General features: G+C 34.8%; 1 protein-coding gene across 1 annotated transcript in view; it reads left to right on the forward strand.

The window, feature by feature from the left end:
* LOC120422616 (uncharacterized) overlaps positions 1 to 24,494 on the forward strand; it is a 64,307-nt gene extending 39,813 nt beyond the window's left edge. Inside the window, exons 3-4 of the mRNA XM_039586110.2 lie at positions 3,001 to 3,111; positions 22,996 to 24,494. Coding sequence (XP_039442044.1) covers positions 3,001 to 3,111; positions 22,996 to 24,030 — 1,146 coding nt within the window. The 3' untranslated portion in view covers positions 24,031 to 24,494. The remainder of the gene's footprint in view (positions 1 to 3,000; positions 3,112 to 22,995) is intronic.
* The last annotated feature ends 1,906 nt before the right edge of the window (positions 24,495 to 26,400 follow it).

Below are 26,400 nucleotides of genomic sequence, written 5' to 3' on the forward strand. Positions count from 1 at the left end.
AGGAAGGAATTTTCTGACCTATTCGATGTTCAGCAAAGTAATAAGTTGTGATAATGATAAATAAAAGTTTTACACCAAATATAATTTTCTCGCTTTTTCGCATTTTCTAACTTTTTTTCAAACAAAAAAAATTAATTTAAAAATATCGTATTTTAAAATTTCTGATATGTTGGATCAATAAAAACTACTTTTCAGCAGAATTAAATTTGCAATCAAATCGTACTCTCATTTTTTTCAATGAAAAGTACAGTTTTAAAGTTGAGCAATTCTCTACAAAATAGGTATTTTTTTAAGAATTTCAATTTTTGTATTTTTTAATCCGGCTGAATTTTTTTCGGAATGCCCACAGAAGCCATTTTGCATCATTAGTTTGTCCATATAAATTTTCATACAAATTTGGCAGCTGTCCATACAAAAATGATGTATGAAAATTCAAAAATCTGTATCTTTTGAAGGAATTTTTTGATCGATTTGGTGTCTTCGGCAAAATTTTAGGTTTGGATATGGACTACACTGAAAAAAATGTAAATGGTTAAAAAATTTGGTGATTTTTTATTTAACTTTTTGTCACTAAAACTTGATTTGCAAAAAAAAAACACTATTTTTTATTTTTTGATATGTTTTAGGGGACATCAAAAGCCATCTTTTCAGAAATTTCCAGGTTGTGCAAAAAATCGTTGACCAAGTTATGATTTTTTTAATCGATACTGATTTCTTCAAAACATCGAAATATTGGTCGCAAAAATTTTTCAACTTTATTTTCCGATGCAAAATCAAATTTGCAATCAAGAAGTTCTTCAGTGAAATTTTGATAAAGTGCACCGTTTTCAAGTTAAAGCCATTCATAGGTTACTTTTTTGAAAATAGTCGATGTTTTATTTTTTTAAATTTGTGCACATGTTTGCCCACTTATGAAAAAAATATTTTTGAAAAATTCTCTATATTTTTCTTTTTGGAACTTTGTTGATACGACCCTTAGTTGCTGAGTTATTGCAATGCAAGTGAATAAAAACAGGAAAGTTGATGTTTTCTAAGTCTCACAAAAACAACCCACCTTTTTCTAATGTCGATAGTTGCTAAGGCAACTAATGGTCCGATTTTCAATGTTAAAATATGAAACATTCTTGAAATTATTCGATCTTTTCGCAAACAATATTTTCATTGTTTTCAATCAAGACTAACATTTAAAAAGGGCCAAACATTGAAAATTACGCCGTTTTGAAATATTAAAAACTTTATCAAAATATTACTTAAGTACTTTTTGATTGCAAATTTGATTTTACATCGGAAAATGGAGTTGAAATTTTTTTGCGAGCAATATTTCGCTTTAAAAAAAATCATAACATGGTCAACAATTTTCTGCACAACCAGGATAATTCTGAAAAGTTGGCATTTTATGTCCCCTAAAACATATGTAAATAAAATAAAAATTGTGTTTTTTTTTTTTGTAAATCAAGTTTCAGTGACAAAAAGTTAAATGAAAAATCACCAAACATTTTTTACCGTGTATAATTTTTTTTTCAGAGTAGTCCTTAACCATACCTACAACTTCGCCGAAGACACCAAATTGATCAAAAATTCCTTCAAAAGATACAGGTTTTTGAATTTTCATTCATAATTTTTGTATGGACAGCTGCCAAATTTGTATGGAAAATTATATGGACAAACTAATGATGCAAAATGGCTTCTTTGGGCATACCGAAGGCACAAAAAAAGTTTCAGTCGGATTAAAAAATACAAAAAAAAAATCGAATGACCGAAATCTGAGAGAACTGATCAGTCGAAGCCATTCGAGGGTTGATTCCAGGTAAAAACAAGTATATTTTTTCTAAGGGCCCATTAGCCTGTCTCTGTTTTTGTTTTATGTGACTTTGCCAATTAACTTTGGCTGTGTTTTTTACTAACATTTCCTATATACTAAGGAAAAAGAAGTGTGTAGTAATTTTTGTAGTGTCCCAGAATATAACTCCTGAAGATGTTTTGAAGAGAATTTTATCCTACCGCGGTCCAAACTGCTATGCTGTAGCTATCTTGAAGAGCTCTTGTAGAACTCCTGGAAAAAATGTTACTTGGGAAAGTTGTTCAAAATGACCTCCTGAACACGGGAAAAATAATAATGAAATAATAAAAAAAATTGGGCAGTAGAGTGTTAAAGTGGAATAAAAATAGAGGATAACTGAATTTAACTATATAATTACAGCAGATTTCCATAAATATCATTTGAAACAGAAGTTCTTTAAAATCTTCATCGTTATCATTTTATGTTTTCTACGATAAAAAACCTTGTCCTGGCTTCTGAGATAAAAACATGACACACTTGGTTTCACCTAGAAGGGTTTGCTAGTAAATTGTGTTAATTTTTTTAAATTTGCGCTTTCTTGTAATTAAAACAAAAATATCTTTACTCTGGAGAATCAAAATAGATAAGAAAAACTTTTGGTTTTATTTCTAGAAATAATATTTAAAAAAACTATTTTTCTGGCATAACACAGAAAAAAGTCAATTCTCGTAATCGTGAATTAAGTTCACGAATCTGAGAACCACGAAGGAATTTATTCATGAGCATGGTGCATTTGCACTATAAACGTATATATATTTCTCGTGGTTCTCGCATTCGTGAATTAATTCACAATTTCGAGAATTGACTTTTTTCCGTGAAGTCTTCAACATCACTGGAAATCCAAAGCTTGGATTTCTTTATTGAAAAATCAGCCCAAACCAAATCAAATGGCGTCGCATGGTTTTTTGCTCGAAAATTACGTTTTTGACCAATTTTGAGAGCACTGTATATTTTAAAAAGTAAATAACCATTCCATACATTCTTCGGGAAAGTTGTCCGGTTTTAGTATTGTGTGAAACGTGGGTTTTTTTATATTAAATTTTCAATTCAATTATGAATTTTTTGTGTACGGTTGAGGTAGAATAACCCATTTATTATTCAATATTGTTATTTTATTGAACTCAATTTATTTATTTTATTTTTCTCTCCCAACATCGCAGGAGGAACCAAAGGACATGAAGAACGCCCACCTCATCATCAACGAGCTGCGAACGCGCTGCCGGAACCAGTCGGAGCAGATAATGTCCTGGAAGAAGGCTTACGCACTGCAGGTACGTATGCGGCAGAGCGGAGGGAGGGAGACGAGCTTAGCTTCTAAGACTTCCTGACTCCGTCAGTCGGGGGTGGAAAATTGGCTATTGATAAAGCTGTTTAGCGAATTAAGCTGGGGTCGTTCCGGAGTTGCGGGGGGCAGGGCTGTCTGTTGACGGATGGATAAGGTACTTAATTACTTAGGCAGTCACCGTTTTTGCTGACGTCTTCGTTCGACTGTATTGGAAGGCATTGGCTTTATCAAGATGGTATAACGACGTTGATGAAGAGAGGGAGAACAGCCGGTTGATTTCCTGCTCGATGATTGATAGCTGTTGATAGTGATTAGTTCCTTGCGTAAAAGGAAGGTTCACAATCTGGGTTGTGAACTTTTGCCAGGACTTGTTGATCACAGAAAAAATCCAAGACCTTAGGTTGCAAAAAATAAAATTCTAACCAAATCAGCTTAAACAAGAAATTAAACTTACTTTGCCGTTTCAATCACGTCCAAGAACAACCTCGAAATCCTGAAACGGTCACAAACTTACCAAATGTTAACCAGCCTGCGACCTTCAAATCAGCATTCGCACGTGCAAGGACTAGATCCATCCAGAGTGCGAATCCTGTAAAAAACTTTTCCACTTTATTTCAGCACAAAAGTTTAATCTTAGCCCCCAGAGAGAAACATCTCCGTCGGGTCCAAGAGGGGTTATGAACGTGTCCACTTCAAGTCCTTACCACCGGCAGCGATGGAATCGCCTAGACAAGCACAAACACCCCTGGGCAGACGTTTGTTTGCCAACTAAAGTTAGAACAGCTTATCCAGTTGACACATCAGAGAAGAAAACGAGAGGAAAAGTTGTTGTCCAAGTGCATATACACGAAGGCTTGAGCTCGTTACGAACTTTATCAATTTCTGGTTTGTGAAATCCTGTTAGAGTGACGGGGAATGTACTGGGTATAAGCTCTTGGGAAATTGATTGGCCATGTTCTGTCCTTCTATTGGACTGATCTTCGAAATACTTTCAGTTTTGGTTTACTTCATTTCTATGAGATTTCATATGCTATGGCCTCGTTATAAAGATATACTGTTGTATCGGTGTGTATCGGTGTAGGTAGGCCGGGAAGTTGTGTTGTTCTTCTTCCGTGCTACATTTTTGAACATGTTGCGCAACATTTTGATTGACGTAATGATGTTACGAATACATAAACAGCACATTCACATTTCCCATGCTTTTAGCTAAAATTGTTTCCTACAATGATTGAAAACAATTTTCATTATACAAAAATGCTTATTACATTTGTTACTAATTATCAATACAATCAGTAAGATAATGAGATCAAAATTTGAATACTTTTTTTTTCAAATAATTTCACCAGACATTTTCAAAAACAGCCCGTACTTTATTACTCGACATTTAGGTTATTTGGTTTGAGTTCAGCTTATTGGTAACTAATTATAAATTCTCAATATTCTACTAATGCCATATTGGCCATCATTTCAGATTACCAATAATCAGATAAACCAAATTGATTCGATTCTGCAAAGTGAAATTCTGACAACGATTTCGAGTTCGGTGGTGTAGTGGTAAGCGTGGTTGCTTCTCACCCAGATAGCCTGGGTTTGATCCTAGTCGGCTCAGTTGCATTTTTCGAGACGAGATTTGTCTGATCACGCCTTCCGTCGGATGGGGAGTAAATGTAGGTCGCGGCCTAACCCAGGGGTCCAGGTTTAGAAGTCGTTTGGATCGACTCACAGATTCAAGCCTTCGGACACCCAGTTTCGAGTAGGAATCTTGCAAAAAAAGAATTCTAAGACCATGCTGTAGAGCGAACAATTTATTTATTTATTTGATATTTTTGAAATAATTTTGGAAGTCTGCATCATGGCCAGCCAGAAAAGGCACTTGTATAGGGGTAATTTTTCGTCAACTCACACGAAATCGGAAAAGTTGAATCGACCCCTCTTCGATTTGCGTGAAACTTTGATCTAAGGGATAATTTTTGTTCCTGATCACGAATAAGAGCTACATTTTTCGATATCTCGTGGCGGAGGGACCCCTTAGGACAAAGTTTGTGAGTTGGCGGAGAATTATCCATAAGGAAATTTTGGATAAAGTAATTTCTTGATGATTTAAACATGGAAAAAATCTAATGAAAATAAGTGTGATGAGAATGTTTCACATAAAGAGGGTAAAAAAGCAAAATAAATGCGTTACGTAATAAAAGAACGCTCCCTAATGAACTGATAAACTAATGAACTAATTCAGTTTCTTTTTAGTTGATTTTTTAATTTCTAGTCTAGGATATCTTCTAATCTCCATACGGAGAAAAAAGAGTTCCCAAAATCGTGAACAAGCGTTCATGAAAATGGGAACCACGAACAAAGTGTTCAAATTTCACGGTACGTTTTTCAAAATAGTACCATGTGATTTGAACACTTTGTTCGAGGTTCCCATTTTCATGAACGCTTTTTCACGATTTTGGGAACTCTTTTTACTCCGTGGATCAGTAGTAAATGTTCGCATATCGATAAATATTTGAAATCAAATAAAAACTAACGTTGATTATTATGCAAGATCGCAATTCGGTAAACGGTTGCAATAAAACAAGCAAATACAAATAACTACACTCAAATTACGACGGATTGACAACATTTTTGACACTTAAATTGACACTTTTTAGTTTGACGCTCTTTTTAACTGAAAAAAGTATGGTTTGATAATAATGGTGAGTTCCGTGTAAAAAGTGACAGTTCGTTACTTTTTAGTTTTGTTTGACTTAGTCCAACCAACGGGGTACAAACTAAAAAGTGTCAAACAAAATAGTGACCAACCACCGGAGGTATACTATCATGCTCGCTTGATACAACACAAATACTATCATACGCTGCGCAGCACAGCAGCGACAGCACGCTTGTTGATGCCACAAAGAGATTCATAGGGTAATTGTTATATAAGTGAACTATGTAGAGTAACTCTGTTGATTTATTTTATTTCAACAAGAAGATATATTTACAAAATATTTGTTATTGTTGGGAAAGTAATTGTAAAATATTAGGCTAAAATTTGTATAGCAAAAAATCTCGAAATATATTGTTCAATATCTTGTATTATATGATTTCACATCAAGCATAATGTAAAATTGTTTTTGTTTATTCCAGCAAATTTTAAAGCCCATTAAATGAAAAACAAACTCTTAGAAAATGAATGTTTGTTATATGAGAAACATAAGTAACATTACCCTATCGCTCTCGGCGTGGATCCTTGCTATAGTTTGTTTGTGCTGCTGCGTGCATCAAAACACACACAACAATGTGTTTTGTTGCACAAACCAACACGAACTTTGAACATACGCGCATGCTACAAAATGCTGGGTGATTTGAAAACATTGACTAATATTATTGTTTTAATACATCTAATCGTTATGCTAGGTTTCCAATCATGTAAAAAAATCGCCGTTCAGAGGGTAATGATCGAAAATGCTTGTTTCTTGAGGCTCACAGTGTTGTATGAGGTCCCCTATTATACCAAAAGTTTATGCTCCTCGATAAATTTGAAAGAAAATAATATTGTTTTGTTCATGTGGAGGTAAAATATATTTTCCTGTTTGGCAAAGATCCAAATTAGGGATGGCAAAATAATAATAAGAATTTGAATTTCAAGCCGCGATTTAAAAAATGTAAATCAATGAGATTTGTAAAATGCTCTGTAACTCTGTAATATCTAGGGATTAAAACTTTACTTTAAAAAATCTAAGAAACATGCAACATGCATTTTGCACTTTGTAATTTCACTTATATTCAAAATATGTTGAAATAAGCTAAAACCAAAAAATCAACACAGAAAAATGAATTTTGATTATTTCCATTTTGTTTTTGTTAATTTTTTTATATTCACAGATTTCAGCTATAACAAATGTATTGTTCAGTTGTTGGCTGAAACTTTTTTGGTGGGTTCGGTATGCCCAAAGAAGCCATTTTGCATCATTAGTTTGCCCATATTATTTTCCATACAAATTTGGCAGCTGTTCATACAAAAATGATAGCTGAAAGTTCAAAAATCTGTATCTTTTGACGGAATTTTTTTAATCGATTTGGTGTCTTCGGCAAAGTTTTAGGTATGGATAAGGACTACACTGAAAAAAAATGATGCACGGTAATTTTTTTTGCTGATTTTTAGTTTCACTTTTTGTCACTAAAATTTGGGTTGCAAAAAACACTATTTTATTTTTTTATTTTCTGATATGTTTTAGAGTACATCAAATGCCAACTTTTCAGAAAATTTCCAGAATGGGCAAAAAATCTTAGACCGAGTTACGAATTTTTGATTATTTGAACTTTTTTGATACGACCCTTAGTTGTTGAGATGTTGCCATACAAAATTTAAAAACAGGAAAATTGATGTTTTCTAAGTCTCACTCTGTTTGAGTGACCCACCATTTTCTAATGTCGACATCTCAGCAACTAATACTCCGATTTTCAATGTTAAAATGTGAAACATTCGTGAAATTTTCCGATCTTTTCGAAAACTAAATTTTCATTTTTTTTCAAATCAAGACTAACATTTCAAAAGGGCGTAATATTGTATGTTTGGCCCTTTTAAAATAATAGTCTTGATTTGAAAAAAAATTAAAACAATATTTTCGAAAAGATCGGAAAATTTCACGAATGTTTCACATTTTAACATTGAAAATTGGAGCATTAGTTGCTGAGATATAGACATTAGAAAATTGTGGGTTGTTTGGGTGAGACTTAGAAAACATCAATTTTCTTGTTTTTAAATCTTTGTATGGCAATATCTCAGCAACTAAAGATCGTTTCAACAAAGTTCAAAAAAGCAAAATATTGAGAATTTTCTCAGCTTTTCGATTTTTTTTTTCAAAAGTGGGCAAACATGTGCACTAATTTTAAAAAAATGATCCTAAAAAAGTTACATAAAAATTACTATAACTTGAAAACGGTGCACTTTATCAAAATTTCACTGGAGTACTTTTTGATTGCAAATTTGATTTTACATCAAAAAAGGGAGTTAAAAATTTTTGCGACCAATATTTCGATTTTTTTTTTAAATCAGTATTGATTCAAAAATCCATAACTCGGTCAAAGATTTTTTGCACAACCTGGAAATTTCTGAAAAGTTGGCATTTGATGTCCCCTAAAACGTATTAGAAAATAAAAAAATAAAAAATAGTGTTTTTTTGCAAATCAAGTTTTAGTGACAAAAAGTGAAATTAAAAATCACCATAATTTTTTTTACCGTGTATCATATTTTTTCAGTATAGTCCATATCCATACCTAAAACTTTTCCGAAGACACCAAATCGATCAAAAAATTCCCTCAAAAGATACAGATTTTTGAACTTTCAGCTATCATTTTTGTATGGACAGCTGCCAAATTTGTATGGAAAATAATATGGACAAACTAATGATGCAAAATGGCTTTTTTGGGCATACCGAAGGCACCAAAAAAGTTTCAGCCGGATTAAAAAATACAAAAAAAAATCGAATGACCGTAATCTCAGAGAATTGCTCAATAATTGTTTCTTTTCGAGCAGAAAAGTTAATTTATTAGTTAAGTAGTTGGTTTCATTTAAAAAAAATTGTACAGGGGATTTTAAAAAAGGTGTTCAGATCATTTTCCCTCTTTTTAATCAAATTTGAATAACTTGAAAACTTTAAAAAGCGATGTTTCAAATATTTTTGGCTTAGACTCTTTAAATTTTGACGCAAATAAATATATTTATATATTACTCTCTTGGTTTCGTGAGCAGCAAAGAATAATATTGTTAATAACTGTTAAAATCATTTAGTTAAAATAATCAAACAAACTTCCAGTTGTTACTTGTATTGTTTTGTCCATACGCTTCAAAATCAGAAAAGTGTAAAACACTCACCAAATTTGTTTTTTTTTAATCTCATTTCCCTCAAAGAGAGCTTAACATGCCAAATTTAATCCTATAAATATATACCTTCTCTCGAGAAGTTATCAATTGATCTCACTTGAAAGGTTTCCAAATCACTCAATTTAAAATGATGTCTGGAAGATAGTCAAATACTCAACAATAGTTAAATGGAGTCAAAATGCAACCGACAGGATTCAAACCACACAGCACACAAAAAGAGGACTGCGCCTTAGCCCACACGGCTATCAGACTGTCGAAGAGTGGGGAGGAAGAACGTCAATATGAGCTAGGCATCTTGGTCAAGTAGGTAATATTGTATAAACTTTTAAATATTAATCGTTTATTTTTTTAAACCCCAAGCTTATAACACGTAGCTGAATAGCTACTATTGCTCTGTTTTTTGAAAAAATGCAAAACTTCATAGATTTTTTCAAATTGAAAAACACATAATTGTCCCATATGCATTTTCATCAATTTTGCGTTATTGATGCAGCTTGTTTAAAAATAAAAAAAGAAACTAAAATATGCAGTGTTCTAGAAAACCGGAGGAAATCCAGTTTTTTCGCGAAAACTTAACACGTAGCCTTTTGTGTGGGACAAAGTTGCCTTGCATTTTTCTCAGCTTGCTGTTTTTGAATAAGGGACATTTATGCGAAGGCTGCTCGTTTGCAAAAACTCACATGATTTTTTTAGATATACTTTTGCTATATTTCACGAGTTTCTCACCGTTCAAAAATGCATGAACGCAAAAATATGTATAAGAGTAGTTCTCTACGATTCCTCAGTTTTTTTATTTAGATGAAACTTTATCCATGCATCATTTGATTTTCCATACAAGTCTCCATACAGTTTTGGGAGCTGGTCATACAAAATGGGTATGTAAATGTATATCTTGAGAAGGAGTTTTTATCGATTTGTTGTCTTCGGGAAAGTTGTAGGTTATGATTATCACTAAAAGTAAAATTTCCAAAATACGTACAGTATGTAAAAAAAGTATTTACACCCCTTGAGCACTATGCACATTTTGTGATGAAACATGTAAAAAATTTAAAGTTTGACAGGAACCTAGTACTACGTTTTGTTCAGAAACTCATGCCAAACATTTTGCTACAAACAGCTCATGAAAAGATGATTTCTATAAAAAGTTATATAACAAATACTATTACGAAAATAAAAAAGGTGCAAAAAAAGTTTGTACACCTTTCGAAAAATTATCATAAATAATGTTATTTGTTGACAAATCACCATAAATCCAGTCTCTCAACTCCAAATAGGCATCCTTGACTGATTAAAAAAATAATTTGGATTGAATATAAAGTTTACTAACTACTTAGTATAAAAGTTTATATAACTCTGGAAATTCTATATAAAACTTATCTAAACTTAATTTTGCAAACTTTTAATTCAACTAAATGTCAATATATTACCATAGAATTGCTAAATAAACATTTTGGAGTGGGTATAACACCGTTTTGGGGGTATTTGTATCGATAGAATAGATTTTTCGTTGGAATTTCGTAAGTAAGTTTGATCCACGAGAACAAAAATTACGAAATTCCATACATTTTTGGCAGATTGCTCAAACAAAACCATAACAACGTTTTTACCTAGGTATTTAAAATCGTGGGTTTTATAGAAAACCTAGATGTATGGGTATCAAAAGATCGGAAATTTTATGCCCTTTCCGATGCCACATAGGTTGACATAAGAATTGTGGACCGGTTCGGATGCCGGCGGATTTTCCGACGACGTAATTCCGGGTTGGTACGAAATTCCAACGAAAAATCTATTCTATCGATACAAATACCCCCAAAACGGTGTTATACCCACTCCAAAATGTTTATTTAGCAATTATATGGTAATATATTGACATTTAGCTGAATTAAAAGTTTGCAAAATTAAGTTTAGATAAGTTTTATATAGAATTTCCAGAGTTATATAAACTTTTATACTAAGTAGTTAGTAAACTTTATATTCAATCCAAATTATTTTTTTAATCAGTCAAGGATGCCTATTTGAAGTTGGGAGACTGGATTTATGGTGATTTGTCAACAAATAACATTATTTATGTTAATTTTTCGAAAGGTGTACAAACTTTTTTTGCACCTTTTTTAGTTTCGTAATAGTATTTGTTATATAACTTTTTATAGAAATCATCTTTTCATGAGTTTTTTGTAGCAAAATGTCTGGCATGAGTTTCTGAACAAAACGTAGTACTAGGTTTCTGTCAACATTAAATTGTTTAGATGTTTCATCACAATATGTGCATAGTGCCCAAGGGGTGTAAATACTTTTTTTACATACTGTATTTTTTTGTTTTCGATTTTTTTTATATGTTTTCGGGGACTTTAAAAGAGATCTTCTGAGCCATAGTGCGTGATGGTGCAAAAACAGGTTATGGAAAAACATATTTATAATTAATTAATTATTGAATTATCAAATTTGCAACCGAAAAGTACTTTTCAATTCTCAATGAATGTCTCATTGATGACTACTTTACCCTAAAGTACTTTTGGATTGCCAATTTGATTTTGCTTTAAAAATGATTTTTAATAATTATTTTGTCCAGGTTTTCGATATTTAAAAAAAATATATCTTCAAAACCAGATTTTTGCACCATCACGCACTATGGCTTAGAAATTGTCTTTTTTAGTCCCCTAAAACTTTTAAAAAATATTTAAAAAAATACGTATTTTGGGAATTTTACTTTTCGTGATAAAAAATTGAATAAACAAAAAATCGATTTTTCTGAAAAGTCCTAATCATAACCTACAACTTTGCCGAAGACACCAAATCGATCAGAAAATCCCTTCTCAAGATACAGAATTTCTTACATTTAAATACCCTTTTGTATGACCAGCCCCCAAAATTGTATGGAGATTGGCATGAAAAACGAATGATGCAAAATTGCTTCTTTTGACATAGGGTTTCATCCAAATAAAAAAATACAAAGAAAAGTCGATTTGCGAAATCGTAGGGAACCGCTCATAAACTAAATTTTTAAACAAATAAAGACTTGCTTTTGTTAAAAATAAATGGAAAGGAAAAGCGAAAAAAAATCCAAATTGTTTTTAACTGCTTATGTTTGAAAATATTCTAACGCTGACAGAAATACATTTTAAAATTATTTTTGATAAATTTAATCGATGATGCAATTTTCCCAATTAGTCTTCTGTATTTTTTATCATTCGATGAAATCGTTAGGCTCCAAATTATTATTTCGGACGAATAAACTTCATCAAAACGTCCATAGCGCGAAACAACATTTAGTAAAAAAATCCCGCTGAAAAATTATGAATGCATTAAAAAATATATAATTTTTCAATCAATAAATCAACTTCTTGTCTGAAAGTAGGTTTCTTGAAACATTCTGTTTTTCTTAATTTTATTATTTTTTTTTATTTTGAAAAATACATCAAAACAACTTTTACTCAAAAGATTTTGGATGTCGATTTTGTACAGAGGTATAATGTTTGGGAGGGGGGGGGGGGGATGCTCGAAATTATCATCAAACCAGCCAATAATAATATGAAATCAAATAGGTCTGAAGCAATTTTTTCAGAGTTTATTACGCTTTCCTTTAAAAATGTTTTAAAAAAATTAGGGGCCAGCGAATTATTATTATTTTATTCTTTTATATTTTAAAATCGTGGCTTGAAATATTACTTTTTATTCTACTTCCCCTCTCCCCAGTCACGAAATATTTTAGTAAAGCTGGTTCTACCAGAATCATGCTAGAATCGTGGAACATTTATGCTTGAATGCTGTAAGAATTTCCAGCTCTGTGAGAACTATGCTAGAACTCTGCTAGAATTTCGTGACTGGGCCCCTTTGCGATCTTTACTTGTGTCGAGGGACATAAACTTCTAAATAATATTTACATCAGCCTAATACACTTTTATAAAATTTCTTGATTTAGGCATCTTCATTTTGTCCCTAGACAACTCATCGATCAGACAATTTGTTCTGTAGATATATCCTAATTTCTTGGAAAATTTTATAAAAAAATTGTTCAATAAAACAAATTATTGCAAAACTTATTGCAAACATTTTCAAGATAACTCTTAATATTTTTTTGTACGAGAAGCAAATAGTTTATGTAAAGGTCATTTCCGTATACTAAAGACTTCAACTGGTTTTCTAAACATATTTAATGTTTTGAGAATCTTAAAAGTTATGAAATGCATGCATCATCCCGCATCCGTTTGCAACACAACAAGCAAGCACACTTCACTACCACCACGCTTCATGCCCGTTTGGCCCAGCACAACTACTATCATGCGCAGCAAAAACAAACGTGGTAGACGCCCCGCAGAAAGGAAATAGAGTAATACTCAAACCGATGACTTCTTTTACAAAATATTGATTTGAGTTCTGAAGCTTTATTGAAATACAATATTGAACTTTTTTGTTTTATACGCACAGCAATAAAATCTAATCAAATTTGGGAAAGAATCGATGATGAATTGAGCAGATTTCAACGAAAAATGAAATATAAAATCGTAATCGATTGTACACAAATTTCATAAAACTAAAAAAAACGAACAAAACTATTTAGTAAAATGAATAAGATGTTTGTAAAAGTTACCATTCATAAATTGGTTACAGTGAATACCCTATTGCTGTCTGCACGGCTGCTTGCTTGCTGCTTGCTTGCTTTGTTGTTGTTGTAGCGTACAACGTATGTATGCCACGCGCGTGTTGCACGCGTGTTGCATGATGTCGAATGGTTTGAAAATATTGAAAATATTTATTTAGAAAATTGCTTCTAATTACCATACTAAGCCTCAAATCTAATGAAACTAAACGCCGTTCCAGAGGGAATTGACTTGCGAAGCTTGCTTGTACTTGATTTGGGCTCTCGGTATGGCATTGTGCCTCCACGCTTTACCAGAAGTTCGTCAAATCCACAAAATTTTATAAAATGCTAAGTTTTGGTAACATATGAGAACACCATATTCAACTTATCAATCTCAATCGTGGCGGAAAATCTTCGTTAGACATCCCCCAAGAGAACAAACTATAAATTAGATTGATAGGTGTTGTAGTTTTCGAGAAATTAGCATGTTAGTGAAAAAATAATTTGGGAGCCATTTTCGGCTACCTTGCGCCCTTAAATTCCTGTGTCTTAATGATTGTATTTTTGTTCACTTTTTAACTTCGAAACACATTATTTTCACTTGTTTTTCTTTTATTGGGGCAATGATATTTTTTTCTGAAAAAGTTGTACAATCGCGGAATTATTTAGAATACTTGGTACCGTCAGTGAGGGTGACTAAGGGTCAAAAAATGATTCACCTCTAGTAAATTCTAAATAACAAAAAAAAAATTCGAAAAAAACTCACAACGTAGTATTGCTTTTGAAAATTTTATCGTCATTTTAGAATTAAAAATAACTGTTATATTTTTAAATTATTTTTTTTTATATTTATTTATTCAGCTTTTGTTCCATGTTCATTTATTCAGTAAAAAATATTATTGAGTGTTCAATAGGGTGACAATAAAACAAATCGACATTACACCCAAAGGAAAAATATATATCAAAATCTGCAACAGTTTTTAAATTTTTGAATTTTTTAATCATGCTGAAACTTTTATGATGCCTTCGGTATGCCCAAAGAAGCCATTTTACGTCATTAGTTTGTCCATATAAATTTCAAAACAAATTTGGCAGCTGTCCATACACCCAAAGGAAAAATATATCTCAAAATCTGCAACATTGGATTTGCTGCAGAAAATGTCACATTTTATAACATTTTTGCAGCAAGCCCGTAGATCATTTTTGCTCGCGTGTAAACATTTCAGCGATCTGCAGTTCTCACCAACACATGTAATGCTGGCCCGTTCCCGAGCAACACTCCAAAGAGAAGAATATGTTGGTGCTCTTTCACTAACATTTCAACAAGCGTCCGTGGCGCGGTGGTAGCGTGTCGGATTAACAACTAAGAAGTTGGTAGTTCAATCCTCGTTCTGTTTAGGTTCTTTGTGCAATACAACCAAAAAGCCGTCGGTAATGTCGATAATTGTCGGTAACGAGCAAAAATGTCATACTCCTATATCGCAAAAAATTCATGAGGACAGATTTCATTCAGATTCTGATATACTTTCATGCCGCCATGCATCACAATCATGCGACTGCCAGTTGGGTGTACAAAAATCAAATATGAAAATTCAAAAATCTGTATCTTTTGAAGGAATTTGTTGATTCGATTTGGTGTCTTCGGCAAAGTTGTAGGTATAGATAAGGACTACACTGAAAAAAGTTATACACGATAAAAAAAATTGGTTGATTTTTAATTTAACTTTTTCTAATCTAATCTAATCTAATCTAATCTAATCTAATCAGACCCTAGCGCAGCCAATCTTTCGAAGGGATCCTGGAGAGTGCCTTAGGTTAGATGACGCCTAGCACTCTTCTTGTCATTCATTAACATTTGCAGTGCGCCATTGCATCGGAATGCATTGAAACATCACAAACGTTAAAGCGGCCAGGCCTACTGCGTAAAGCCGTATCGCAGAGATGACTCGTAATTGGGTTGAGTTTGAGCACGGAGTGTTCGAACAACAACACAATTCTGAATCGACAGGGGAGGAAGAAGCGTGGGGACACACCACCATACGCTCCGAGATTTGGTTGTATTCGTTGGGAGCACCATGCTAAGAAGGTTTGGTACTCCGGGACCCTCTGGGATGGGACATTGTATTTCCACGAATGCCCTGGACACTATTTGCCGTGGTTATAGCGCCACAACTCGCTCTCTGTAACAGTATTCCTAATTCCAGTCTACGCTCACCAAGTCGACATGGCCTAGTGGTTAGCATTTTTGCTAACCAATCCAAAGGACGGGGGATCGAACCCCGACTCGAGCGACTTTGATTTTTCGGTCATATTCATCATTTCAAATTTATGTGTTCTTAACTTTCTCGTTGGGAGCAGATGGGCATCGAACCCAGAACCATTCGCTTACAAAGCGAACACCGTTACCAGTCAGCCACGGCCGCTCCTGTGTTGATTTTTAATTTAACTTTTTGTCACTAAAACTTGATTTGCAAAAAAAAAACACTATTTTATTTTTTTTTATTTTTTGATATGTTTTAGGGGACATAAAATGCCAACTTTTCAGAAATTTCCAGGTTGTGCACAAAATCTTTTACCGAGTTATGAATTTTCGAATTAATACTGATTTTTTTTTAAATCGAAATATTGGTCGCAAAAAAATTCCAACTTCATTTTCCGATGTAAAATCAAATTTTCAATCAAAAAGTTCATAATTGAAATTTTCATAAAGTGCACCGTTTTCATGTTAGAGCCATTTTTAGGTAATTTTTTAAAAATAGTCGCAGTTTTTCAATTTTTTTAAATCAGTGCACATGTTTGCCCACTTCTGAAAAAATATTTTTGAAAGGCTGAGAAAATTCTCTATATTTTGCTCTATTTTAGTTGATGAGATATTGCCATGCAAAGGTTTAAAAAGCAGTAAATTGATGTTTTCTAAGTCTCACCATTTTCTAACGTTGATATCTCAGCAACTAATGGTCCGATTTTCAATGTTAAACTATGAAACATTTGTGAAATTTTCCGATCTATTCGAAAAACTATTTTCAAAATTTTTAAACCAAGACTAACATTTTAAAAAGGGCGTAATATTGAATGTGACCGAAATCTCAGAGAATTGCTCATTTGTCTGAAATATTATCCTATGAGCAATTCTCCACCAATCCCAGAAATGGATTTTATTTTTATTTTTCAAACATTCAATATTACATTTTTTTTGAAATATTATTCTTGATTAAAAAAATGCAAATAGAGATCGGCAATTTTCATAAATGTGTCATTTTTTAACATTAAAAATTGGACCATTAGTTTCTGAGATTTTGACATTAGAAATTAGAGGTTTGTTTGGGGGGTGTTTAAAAAACATAAATTTTCCGTTTTCTTCAAGCTCATCTCATCAACTAGAGGTCCAATCTGCAAGGTTTTTCAGTCAATTTTATAGCATTTTTTTTCAAACTTTACAAAAAATATATATAAAAAAAAACAAAAAATTATCGGATAACATTTAACTTTGAATGGCTATATTTTGCAAACGGTGCACTTGATCTAAAGAGTTGTAATGTACATTTTGATTGCTAATTCGATTTTACATAGAAAATTTTTTTTAGTACAAGATTTTACCTTTTAAAAAAATCACTATTTAAAAAAATCCTCGTTGGCAAAATTTTGGTCCTCACTTCTGAATGACTTTAAACATATGTCCTCTAAAACATATGAAAAAACAAAAATTAAAAAAAAAACATAAATTTCGGGAAATTGCATTTTTGTTGAAAAAAAAGTAAGGCCGTTGCATATATTTTTTTCAAAGTATATGTCTCTGAAAACAATTTCAAATGCATTTTCCTGCGTTTAAAATCATATTGAGAATGTCTGGGATCGATTAAATATATTTTGAATTTTTTTAAAGTTCCATTGTACAGAACTGCATTTTTTTGCGAAAAGCAAATCGACGTCGTCGTGCTATCTTGTCGCACCCGCCATTTCGACGTTCCGAGAAAAACGCGTTTTAATGTTTGACCTTGAATAAACGAAAAGTAGAGCACACAATGTAAACAATAACAAACACGTTTTGTTTGGCTGATCATTCTGTGCATTGTCCCGAAGTTTGGTTGAAGTTGGTTGCTGGAGTCCCGAGTTATAATTACAAATGTTTACAGTAGTCTAACTTGTACGTGCGTCAAACGCATCCTGACCTGAAATCCCTTTGGCAATTGTCACACTTACATCAATTTTCAGGGAGTGACAAGATAGCACGACAAGATTGAAACTACTTTCATATGTAAAGTGACAAAAATGCACGGAGTTTTTTCGGTTTTTGTTGAATATCTCAGGATTGAAATCGAATTTTGGGGATCTGTGAAGGTCAAAAGGTGAGGCATTGCGAGCTGCACAAAATGGCGTTCTTAACTCAATTTGGCCCAAAATGCACGTACGACAAGTTAGCACGATGGCGACGAAATTTCGTCAATTCTTAGATATTTTGAAAACAAACGAGTGCACAACAACTGGGCAGGTGTAAAATGCATTTTAAAACATTTTTTCCATTCAAATGTATATGGCATACCTTGTTATTAAATTGTTTATTTATTTTTATTCTTTTGCCCTCTCCCTCAACTTTGGCCAGAGTCAAGGGACATAAACTTCAAAAAATATTTGCAATAGCCTTATTAAAAAATCCCCTTTTTTCCGTGTGCCCATTTTAAATCTGGATAGTCCTCATCAATACCTACAACTTTGCCAAAGACACCAAATCAACAAAAAAAATCCCGGTCCGACGGTAGTAACAAAATTCATGCCATAGTTATCAATATCAAATACAGTGAAAATAATAAAAAGTGTTATGGAATATTCTGGCAAAGTTCATTATTGCATAAGAGTTTAAAACAGTTTATATTATCATAGCAAAATTTGATATTGGTCTGATATTGATTGATAGCCAAAACAAATTTGGAATATCATTTTTTGTTGTGGAAAAATAACTCCAACTGTTATTGGTGATTGGATTAGTTCTTAAAATAACATAAAATAATAACAGAGATTTGTTCGAAGAATTACTCAAAATGTTATTAGTCTGTTATAACAATAAAAATCCAATAACAAAAAAATCATAATGGCGAAAAACAAAACTTGTTATAAATAGCATAAAATATTATTGGCCTAGTATTTTCAAGCATCAAAAAATTTTATTCTCAAGTTATTTCCGTCTGCTCGGGAATTCTTAAAATGTACAGATTTTCGAATATTTACGTACAGTTTTTGTATTGTTGCTGCCAAAATTGTATGGCTAAACCAATGACACCAAAAAGCTTATTTGGTGATAGGGATGGACCCACAAAGTTTGAGCCAAATAAAAATACACAAAAAATGGTCGAAATCGGCCAATTTCATAGAGAATTGCTCTCTATGGAGTTAGTTTTGTCCCTAATCACAAACCGGACCTCTATTTTTCGATATCTCGTGACGCCATTTTTTAACATTAAAAAAAGACGTGTTTTTTCAATAATATGGTTTGTATATTTTTTTTGATGGTATGTATTGCATGTGTTCTTCACAAGTTTGCTGAATTTTAAGAAAAAGTTTTTTTTAAGTTATGATTGTTTCCGTTTTTGACCAGTTTTTAAAAGTTTTAGCTACTACTCAATCGTATGCTTTTGAAAGCCACAAAATCAACAAAGAGTCATTCTAATGCAAAATTTGCAAAATAAAGGTCCTTAAAATAGTAGGGTCGACAGAAAAGTTGCATTTGGCATCTTTTTGATGAATTATCACAAAAGTGGTGGATGTTCTGAATATGTGGGATGGCTGTACGTGATTTAAAATGTGTCCACAGTAGCAAATTTATGTCTCTAAATAAACACATAATAATTTTTTGTTTTTAGAAATTCAGTATGTTAAAACGAGTTTGGAGAAAATGTTATTTTCTGGTCTTTTCTGAACTTTTTCAAATTGATTGTTTTGATCATGTAAGATGTACGTAAAGTTGATAATTGTTCGGGCTGAAATCAGTAAGCTTCAATTTGGTAAAACCCAAAGGCAGCGTAATGATAAATCAATATTTCATTTCAAAACAGCTTCAATCTAAACATTTTGATTCGCCTGCCAATCTGTGCTAACGACTCTGCCAAACCGCAATGCTAATCACTGTCGCTATTGGTTCAATCTGACATTTTCTGCGAAATGTGTAACACTTTCACGTGAATCAATACCGATCCTTTCAGTCGTGCCAGCGCAATTCGCTTCCGCCAATTACACTTGATTCAATTGACGCGCTTGGTTAAAGTTCAATTGACACTCTGCACCCGCCACCATCGGCACTCCACTACCGCGTACTGCCAGATTCCTGCCGATATTTATTCTGGAAACTTGAGAAACAACCAAGGTTGAGGTTTTATTGCCTTCCTTGAGAGAATTCAAGCTCTTGAAGGATTCTGCAAGACTGTTACGACAACACTTTTTAACATAAAAGTTGCCACAGTAAATAACAAATTAAAAGGATAACAGGATAATAGTTGATGTAATTTTACATCAATTGGATGGAAAATGTGATATAACATACAGAAAAGTAAATTTACACACCTGTCATGGTAAAACCAAACACTTTTATTTAATTTTTTAAGGTGTGTACCCTCGAGAACATCACACGAGTTACGCACACGTTACATGTTTGCACACTTGACATCTTGATGCCAGAGTGTATATCTTGTGACTTGATAATGCTTTCTTGGCACAATTTACTTTAAACTAAGAAAAGATATTTTGAAGATTCTTGATGTTTTCTTTCAAAATTGTATAAAGAAATGTGAATATATCGCGTTTAAATACAGATATTGTGTCAAAAATGCGTAAGTTAGGATGACGTAAGTTTACCTATTTTACATGTAAATTTACTTTCAATTAAAAATAGAAATTACTCTAAGTAGTAAATTTGTGAACGATAAAAATCTGAACCTCGCAACCGAATAACGATTACAGCAAGAGAGAATCACAACCAAGGTGGCACCGGTGGCAATATCTACAACATCGTTCCCAGAGTCAACTTCCGTTTTGACTCTAACGCCAACGACACATCAAACTGTCACGTTTGACACAACGGGGCCCGGTGGAGTGGGATGATTTGTTTCCAAAAGAGGGCGGACACACCGGAAGCTTTCGTCCTTTTGCGTTTCGTTTGTTAGCCCTCGGGGAAGATTTGTAGCTTGCGCTGGAATCGGAAGAATTGGGACTTTTGATTTATTCGTTTTAAGATGGATTTATTGAATAGAGATTCATTATAATGCGTTAACAATTTATGTAATTTTCGTACGACAGAAGAATCCCCCACAAAGAGCTCAAAAACTCAAGTTCATCACTCTCCAAAAATACCCCCGGCTCCTTAATTTCTCCCACCACAGGGTGGCAATTTCCGAGAAGGAAAATTAATTTCACCAAATTCCTGAATGGCCTCCGGAGCGGGCTTCCTTCCGCTTGCCATTTCGTCAAGGAAAGCACCCCCAGCTGCATTAAGACATCATCGTCTGGCTCGAGTTCGCTTTGCCCGGTGGGAATTCTATTGGCCTTTGAAGTGGTGTGTCTTTTGTGTTGACTCACAAGAAGACTGAGCTAGGGGGTAGGGTAGGGTAGTCATCAATGAGACACTTTTGGTTTTTAAACTTCAACGGTTTTTGTATTTTTTTCATCAGCATGTTTTAAAGAGCTTTTTGTTGCATTTTCTTTCTTTTAATGTGTTCTAACATTGACCAAAATATGAGATCGATCCGACCTCTACAGCCAGAGTTATTCAACTGTCTCATTGTAGACGCACTTGGCAGGAACAATGAGACAGGTGGGGAACAATGAGACACTCTACGAAAATCAATACTTTTCTAGTAAAACATCATGTTTTTGTATTGTTCCATTGCAGGTGACTTGCCTTGAACATTCTAAAGCAATTTTGCCAACCTGAAACTTCAAATAACAACAGTTATACTAAAAAGTATTTAAATTTTGTAAAATCCTTATATTTTACCAAATAACTTTATATTTTTGGTTAAATGAAGTTCTAACTCACTAAATATGCCAAAATTCACTTCCAATTCATGTTTTGAAAGATTTCCATAGATTTTGAAAAGTTTAATGGAGAAAAATCAAAGTGTCTCATTGTTACCCATGGGCTGAAATGAGTGGGGAACAATGAGACAGCCCTGGATTCTGGGTATATTTTAAATTTTGGCCAAACCTAATGAAAGGACATTGTAGCCCATCTAATGCCCTGTGAAATGACGAAAGAAATTTGGAGAAATATTAGTTTTTGTGTTAATGGCAGTCTATGAGCGAAAATGTAATTTTTAGTCATAATTTACTTTTACACCCCAGAATCAAACATGTATGAATAACTTTGCAAGGGAGCGTCCATAACCAAAGCCACTATTATGGCAGACGTGTATCTAGTAGACACACCTTTCCCCCAAATATGAGCCTGATTGGTTGAAACTACGTCTTGTGAGAGCCATTTTATCATTGTTCCCCGTGTCTCATTGATGACTACTCTACCCTACTCTTCAAATTGTAGCCGATCTAGGTGGTGCATTTGTGCTTTGTTCAATTAATTATCTAGACATGGAAAAATTGGTTTAGCAATTCTTCCCGCATTTCGGAAAAAAAATTTCTTGTATTTTGATTTTGGCTCAATCTTTTTGGGGGCCTTCCTTATGACCAAAAAATTTTTTTCTGAAGAATCGGAAACTTCACAGCTGTTTCGCCTTCCTCACTGAGGTTTAAATCTGGAGTTTTTTTTTTTGAAAAGGTCCAATAAACCAAATTTCCTGTTTTTGCTTTTAGGGTGTTTTTGAAACCGCCTTGAAACAGGGGTATTAAAAAACACCCTGTTGGAACCCTAACATCTCTAGTGTTCCATGGTGTAAATTAGCATAAACAAATGCCCCCCGACAGCGGTGTGGTGAATAGAAGAAAACGTCACCTGACGTCAATTTAGAACACAACGTAGGAGCCTTTGTTATTATTTATCTTTCGATCTGTGATAGTTAGAGTGATGTTTGAATATTGTGAAATGTTATGTGTTAAGTTAAGACCAATAAAACGATCTCTTTTACATCCAGCCTCCGTCCAGACAAGTCGTCTGGAGGAGCCACCAAAACCGAGTTGTTTTACTCCCTCCGAACTCTGGTCCGCTCGTCCGCATCGTTGCTGCTGGAAGGTTGGTCGCCGGTGGATCCGGTCCTCTCTGAGTCGGCCCCTGGCCGAACACTCCTAAAACGCAAAAACTGAAAATTTGATTTATTGGACCTTTTCAAAAAAAACTCCAGAAATCATGTTCGGAAATGAACTTGTTATAATAACTTCGTAGACCCACCTTTATGTAAACGTATCGACTCAGAACCAAAAATTGAACAAATCCACTAAAATTTTAAAACCATCTTGTAACACCAACTATTTCCATTTCGTTTCAGCAAGAGCAAAACCACCGACTGCAGAAGGAAAAGGCGGAGCAGCTGAACTACCTGACGAGCCAGCTGCTACTGCTGGAGTCCCGGATCATGCGCAAGCAGAAGCAGGTGTCGAACGTGCTGTACCAGCGCGAGTTGACCATCTACCGGCAGCAGAAGATCATCGAGACGCTGTCGAGTCGGCTGATCGACCACGGGATCATCGACGTGGTGATGGATCCGTCGATGGGGCTGAGCAGCAACAACAACAGCAACGATTTCGACTCGTTGAACGATTCGGATTCGGCGGTTGTGCTGGAGGACGTGGACTCGGACTGTAACAGTTCGATTTATTTTGGTGGTGGTGGGGGTAGTTTGAAGTCTCGCTGTGGGAACAAGATGAACAACGATGTGACGATCGTGAGGTCGATCTCGGACGCGATCGAGACGAGTAACATGAAGTATAACAATACGAGGCGGTCGAACTGCTTCTTGAGGAGGCCGGAAGTGCTGGAGACGGTTTACAGCGTGGAGGAGGATCCGGAACCGCAGGGTTCCGGACAGGCGGACGCGGTAACGGAGAAGCGGGACAAGTTTAAGAACCGGACGGAGAAGTGCATCTCGTCGGACAACTCGGACGATGCCAAGGATAGCCAAAGTACAACAACCACCACGACGAAGATCATGAGTACAACGATGACGACGGTGATCATCACGAACACGAGTTGCGACGACTCGGGTGGGGACTGCGAGACTCCTCCCGGAGGTGGTGGGAGTGGCGGCGGCACCAGCAATGGGTGCAGCAAGGCCGGTGCCGTGACGAACTTCAACCGGGTCATGTCGAATCACCGCTCGGTAACGAAGCCCAAGGACGTCAAATACAAGCGCATCAACAAGGCCAAATCCAAGAGTCTGGAAGAGCTGCGCGGCCGGCTGAGGCACTGGGTCGAGCGGGGAAGCTGCAATATGAACCTGAACCTGGACGGGACGGCGATGAACCACATGGAGCTGCAGCTGCAGCAGCCCTCGCCCCAGAACCTGGCCCAAAGCTACGCGTGACCTCAGCCAAAGCCCCACGTCCGGGGCAGCATTTAATGGTTATTTATTGTAGCGGGATGGAACGCGATCGCGCGGCTCCACCACTGTGGAATGTGATTTGAACTTTGACAGACAGCTTCCACCCAAATGAAATTATATTAACCGAAAGTTGGTGTCACATCCTAAACGTATAAACATATTTGCTTGAATTGTAAAAAAAAACAAAGTGATGTTTTAAACTTATTTATTCCTAACCTAATTGTAACACAGAGAAAACACACAAAAAGTGAAATCGCACCGGAATTTATCCAAGAAGGAACAATCAACTTTTCTACTGTAGTGAGAAAGAGAGAGAGAAACATCATCAGAGATTCTGACTGAGTCAGGTTACCTACAAAATAAATAAAAAAAGTTTAGATATGAAAAACACAATCAGAATAGATTGGTCAACAAAAAGATGCAACCAAACAAGTAGCTTTTGTACACTGCACGAAATCAAGAGTTTACACTTGTGAAATGATTAGAAGAAAAAGAAATCATATTTTCCTAAAATATAAAGATATCGTACACAAAACAAAAAAATAATGAATTCAGCAATGATGACTGCTTGTTAGAACGCAGCTCAAGTGATCTTTCCTCCCAAAGTGTGTAATTTTTGTTTGCTTCCCGCAAGCGCTCATTTTCCGAGAGTTTGGCAAACTGTGGATAATAAGTGAAACTACAAAACTTTAGCAACAAAGACAGAAGAATCGTTCGATTTGCTAGGCTAAGAGAAGAGACAATGCAGCATACTAGACTAGGTAAGATTGTGAGCAACAAACAAATGAAACAAACAAAAAAAAACAAACAAAAAAACCCTGTACATAAATTCAATTCAGAAAAAGAATTTGAAGCAAACAAGTCCGCGATCCTCAATCATGCCGAGGAAAATATTATGAAAAACAATTTGAAGTAAATAGAAACTCTACTCAGTAAGGTATGAGAAAATCATACACAAACAAAAAAAACATATAGATTAGAGGCAACCAATTCTTTGTGAGGTGTGGTTAGCCAGCAATTATGAAGAAAGAAGGAAGCAAAGCATGCAGCAAAACAACCTTACGGTGTACAAGAATTAAAGTGAAACAAAAAAAATGTTTTGAATGCTTATCAACTAATAAAAGAAACAAAACTTTTCTGTACTATCTGACAGAACTATGCAAAACCATATTGTTTTTCTTTCTTTACGATGACAACCTCTTGATGATTGAACCATTGCTTTCGTCAAATCAAAATCAAATTATTCGCTCTACAGCATTGCCTTGGCGTTCTCGATTGCGAGATTCCTACTCGAAACTAGGTGTCCGAAGGCTTGATTGTTGAGGCAATCGCAAACCTCTTTTTACACCTAAGCTTCCATCCACCCCGGGATTCGAACTGACGACCTTAGGATTGTGAGTCCAACTGCCTCCCAGCGACTCCACCAAGACAGGACCCAGGGAGACGACTCCTACAACTGGACTGAGCTAACGACCTAACCTTTTTAGGTAAGTCCGGGGCCAACATTTACTTCCCGTCCGACGGAAGGCGTGATCAGACAAATCTCGTCTCAAAATTTGCCACCGGGACCTTCTGGGATCGAACCCAGGCCGACTGGGTGCTGGGTGCATTGCTTTCCTTAGCATGCTATGAAAGCTTGATGAACACCGCGACGCCATATGTCAGACAGCTACCACGTGGGTGAGAAACGGCTGGAATATTTAATTGCAAACCTTCTTTTAAGTAGAAAATGATCATTTCGAGTAATCCTGATATTATTTAGTCGAATTCAAAATCTTTGCATAGCAAATTTGTATTTTTTTTTTGCAAATATTTCAACCACGTGGTAGCTGTCTGACATATGGCGTCGCGGTGTTCATCAAGCTTTCATAGCATGCTAAGGAAAATTTGATGCTTTTTGAGGGAAAACCGTTGATTCCGGAGACATCGGATTGCTTTCCGATGCGCCAGGTCAAGGGGCACCGAATCCATATGCTCTCTTCGGGAAAAGTGTTCTCCAGACCATTCCCATAGGCCTGACCATACCAGAAGTTGGCGCGTGATTTTCCCAGGCCTGTAGGAGCGTTTGAACAAAAAGTTTCAATTTCCCATAGTAATTCCCATGTAAACTTTAACCCTGATGCGCGCAGCCTGTTTACAACCAAATGAGCTGATATTTGGCATGAAAGTCCCTATGGGCATGCCCTACAAGGGGAACCATACTAAAACTTGATCCGAGAACTTTTTGAAAAACGTACCCACTAGGGTGGGTACGGATTTTGAAAAGTTCTCAGATCAAGTTCTGGTGTGGTTCCCCTTGTAGGGCATATCCATAGGGACTCTCACGCCAAATTTCAGCTTATTTGGTTAAAA

This window comes from Culex pipiens, chromosome 2 (genome assembly GCF_016801865.2).
Source record: "Culex pipiens pallens isolate TS chromosome 2, TS_CPP_V2, whole genome shotgun sequence".
Lineage (NCBI taxonomy): Eukaryota > Metazoa > Arthropoda > Insecta > Diptera > Culicidae > Culex > Culex pipiens.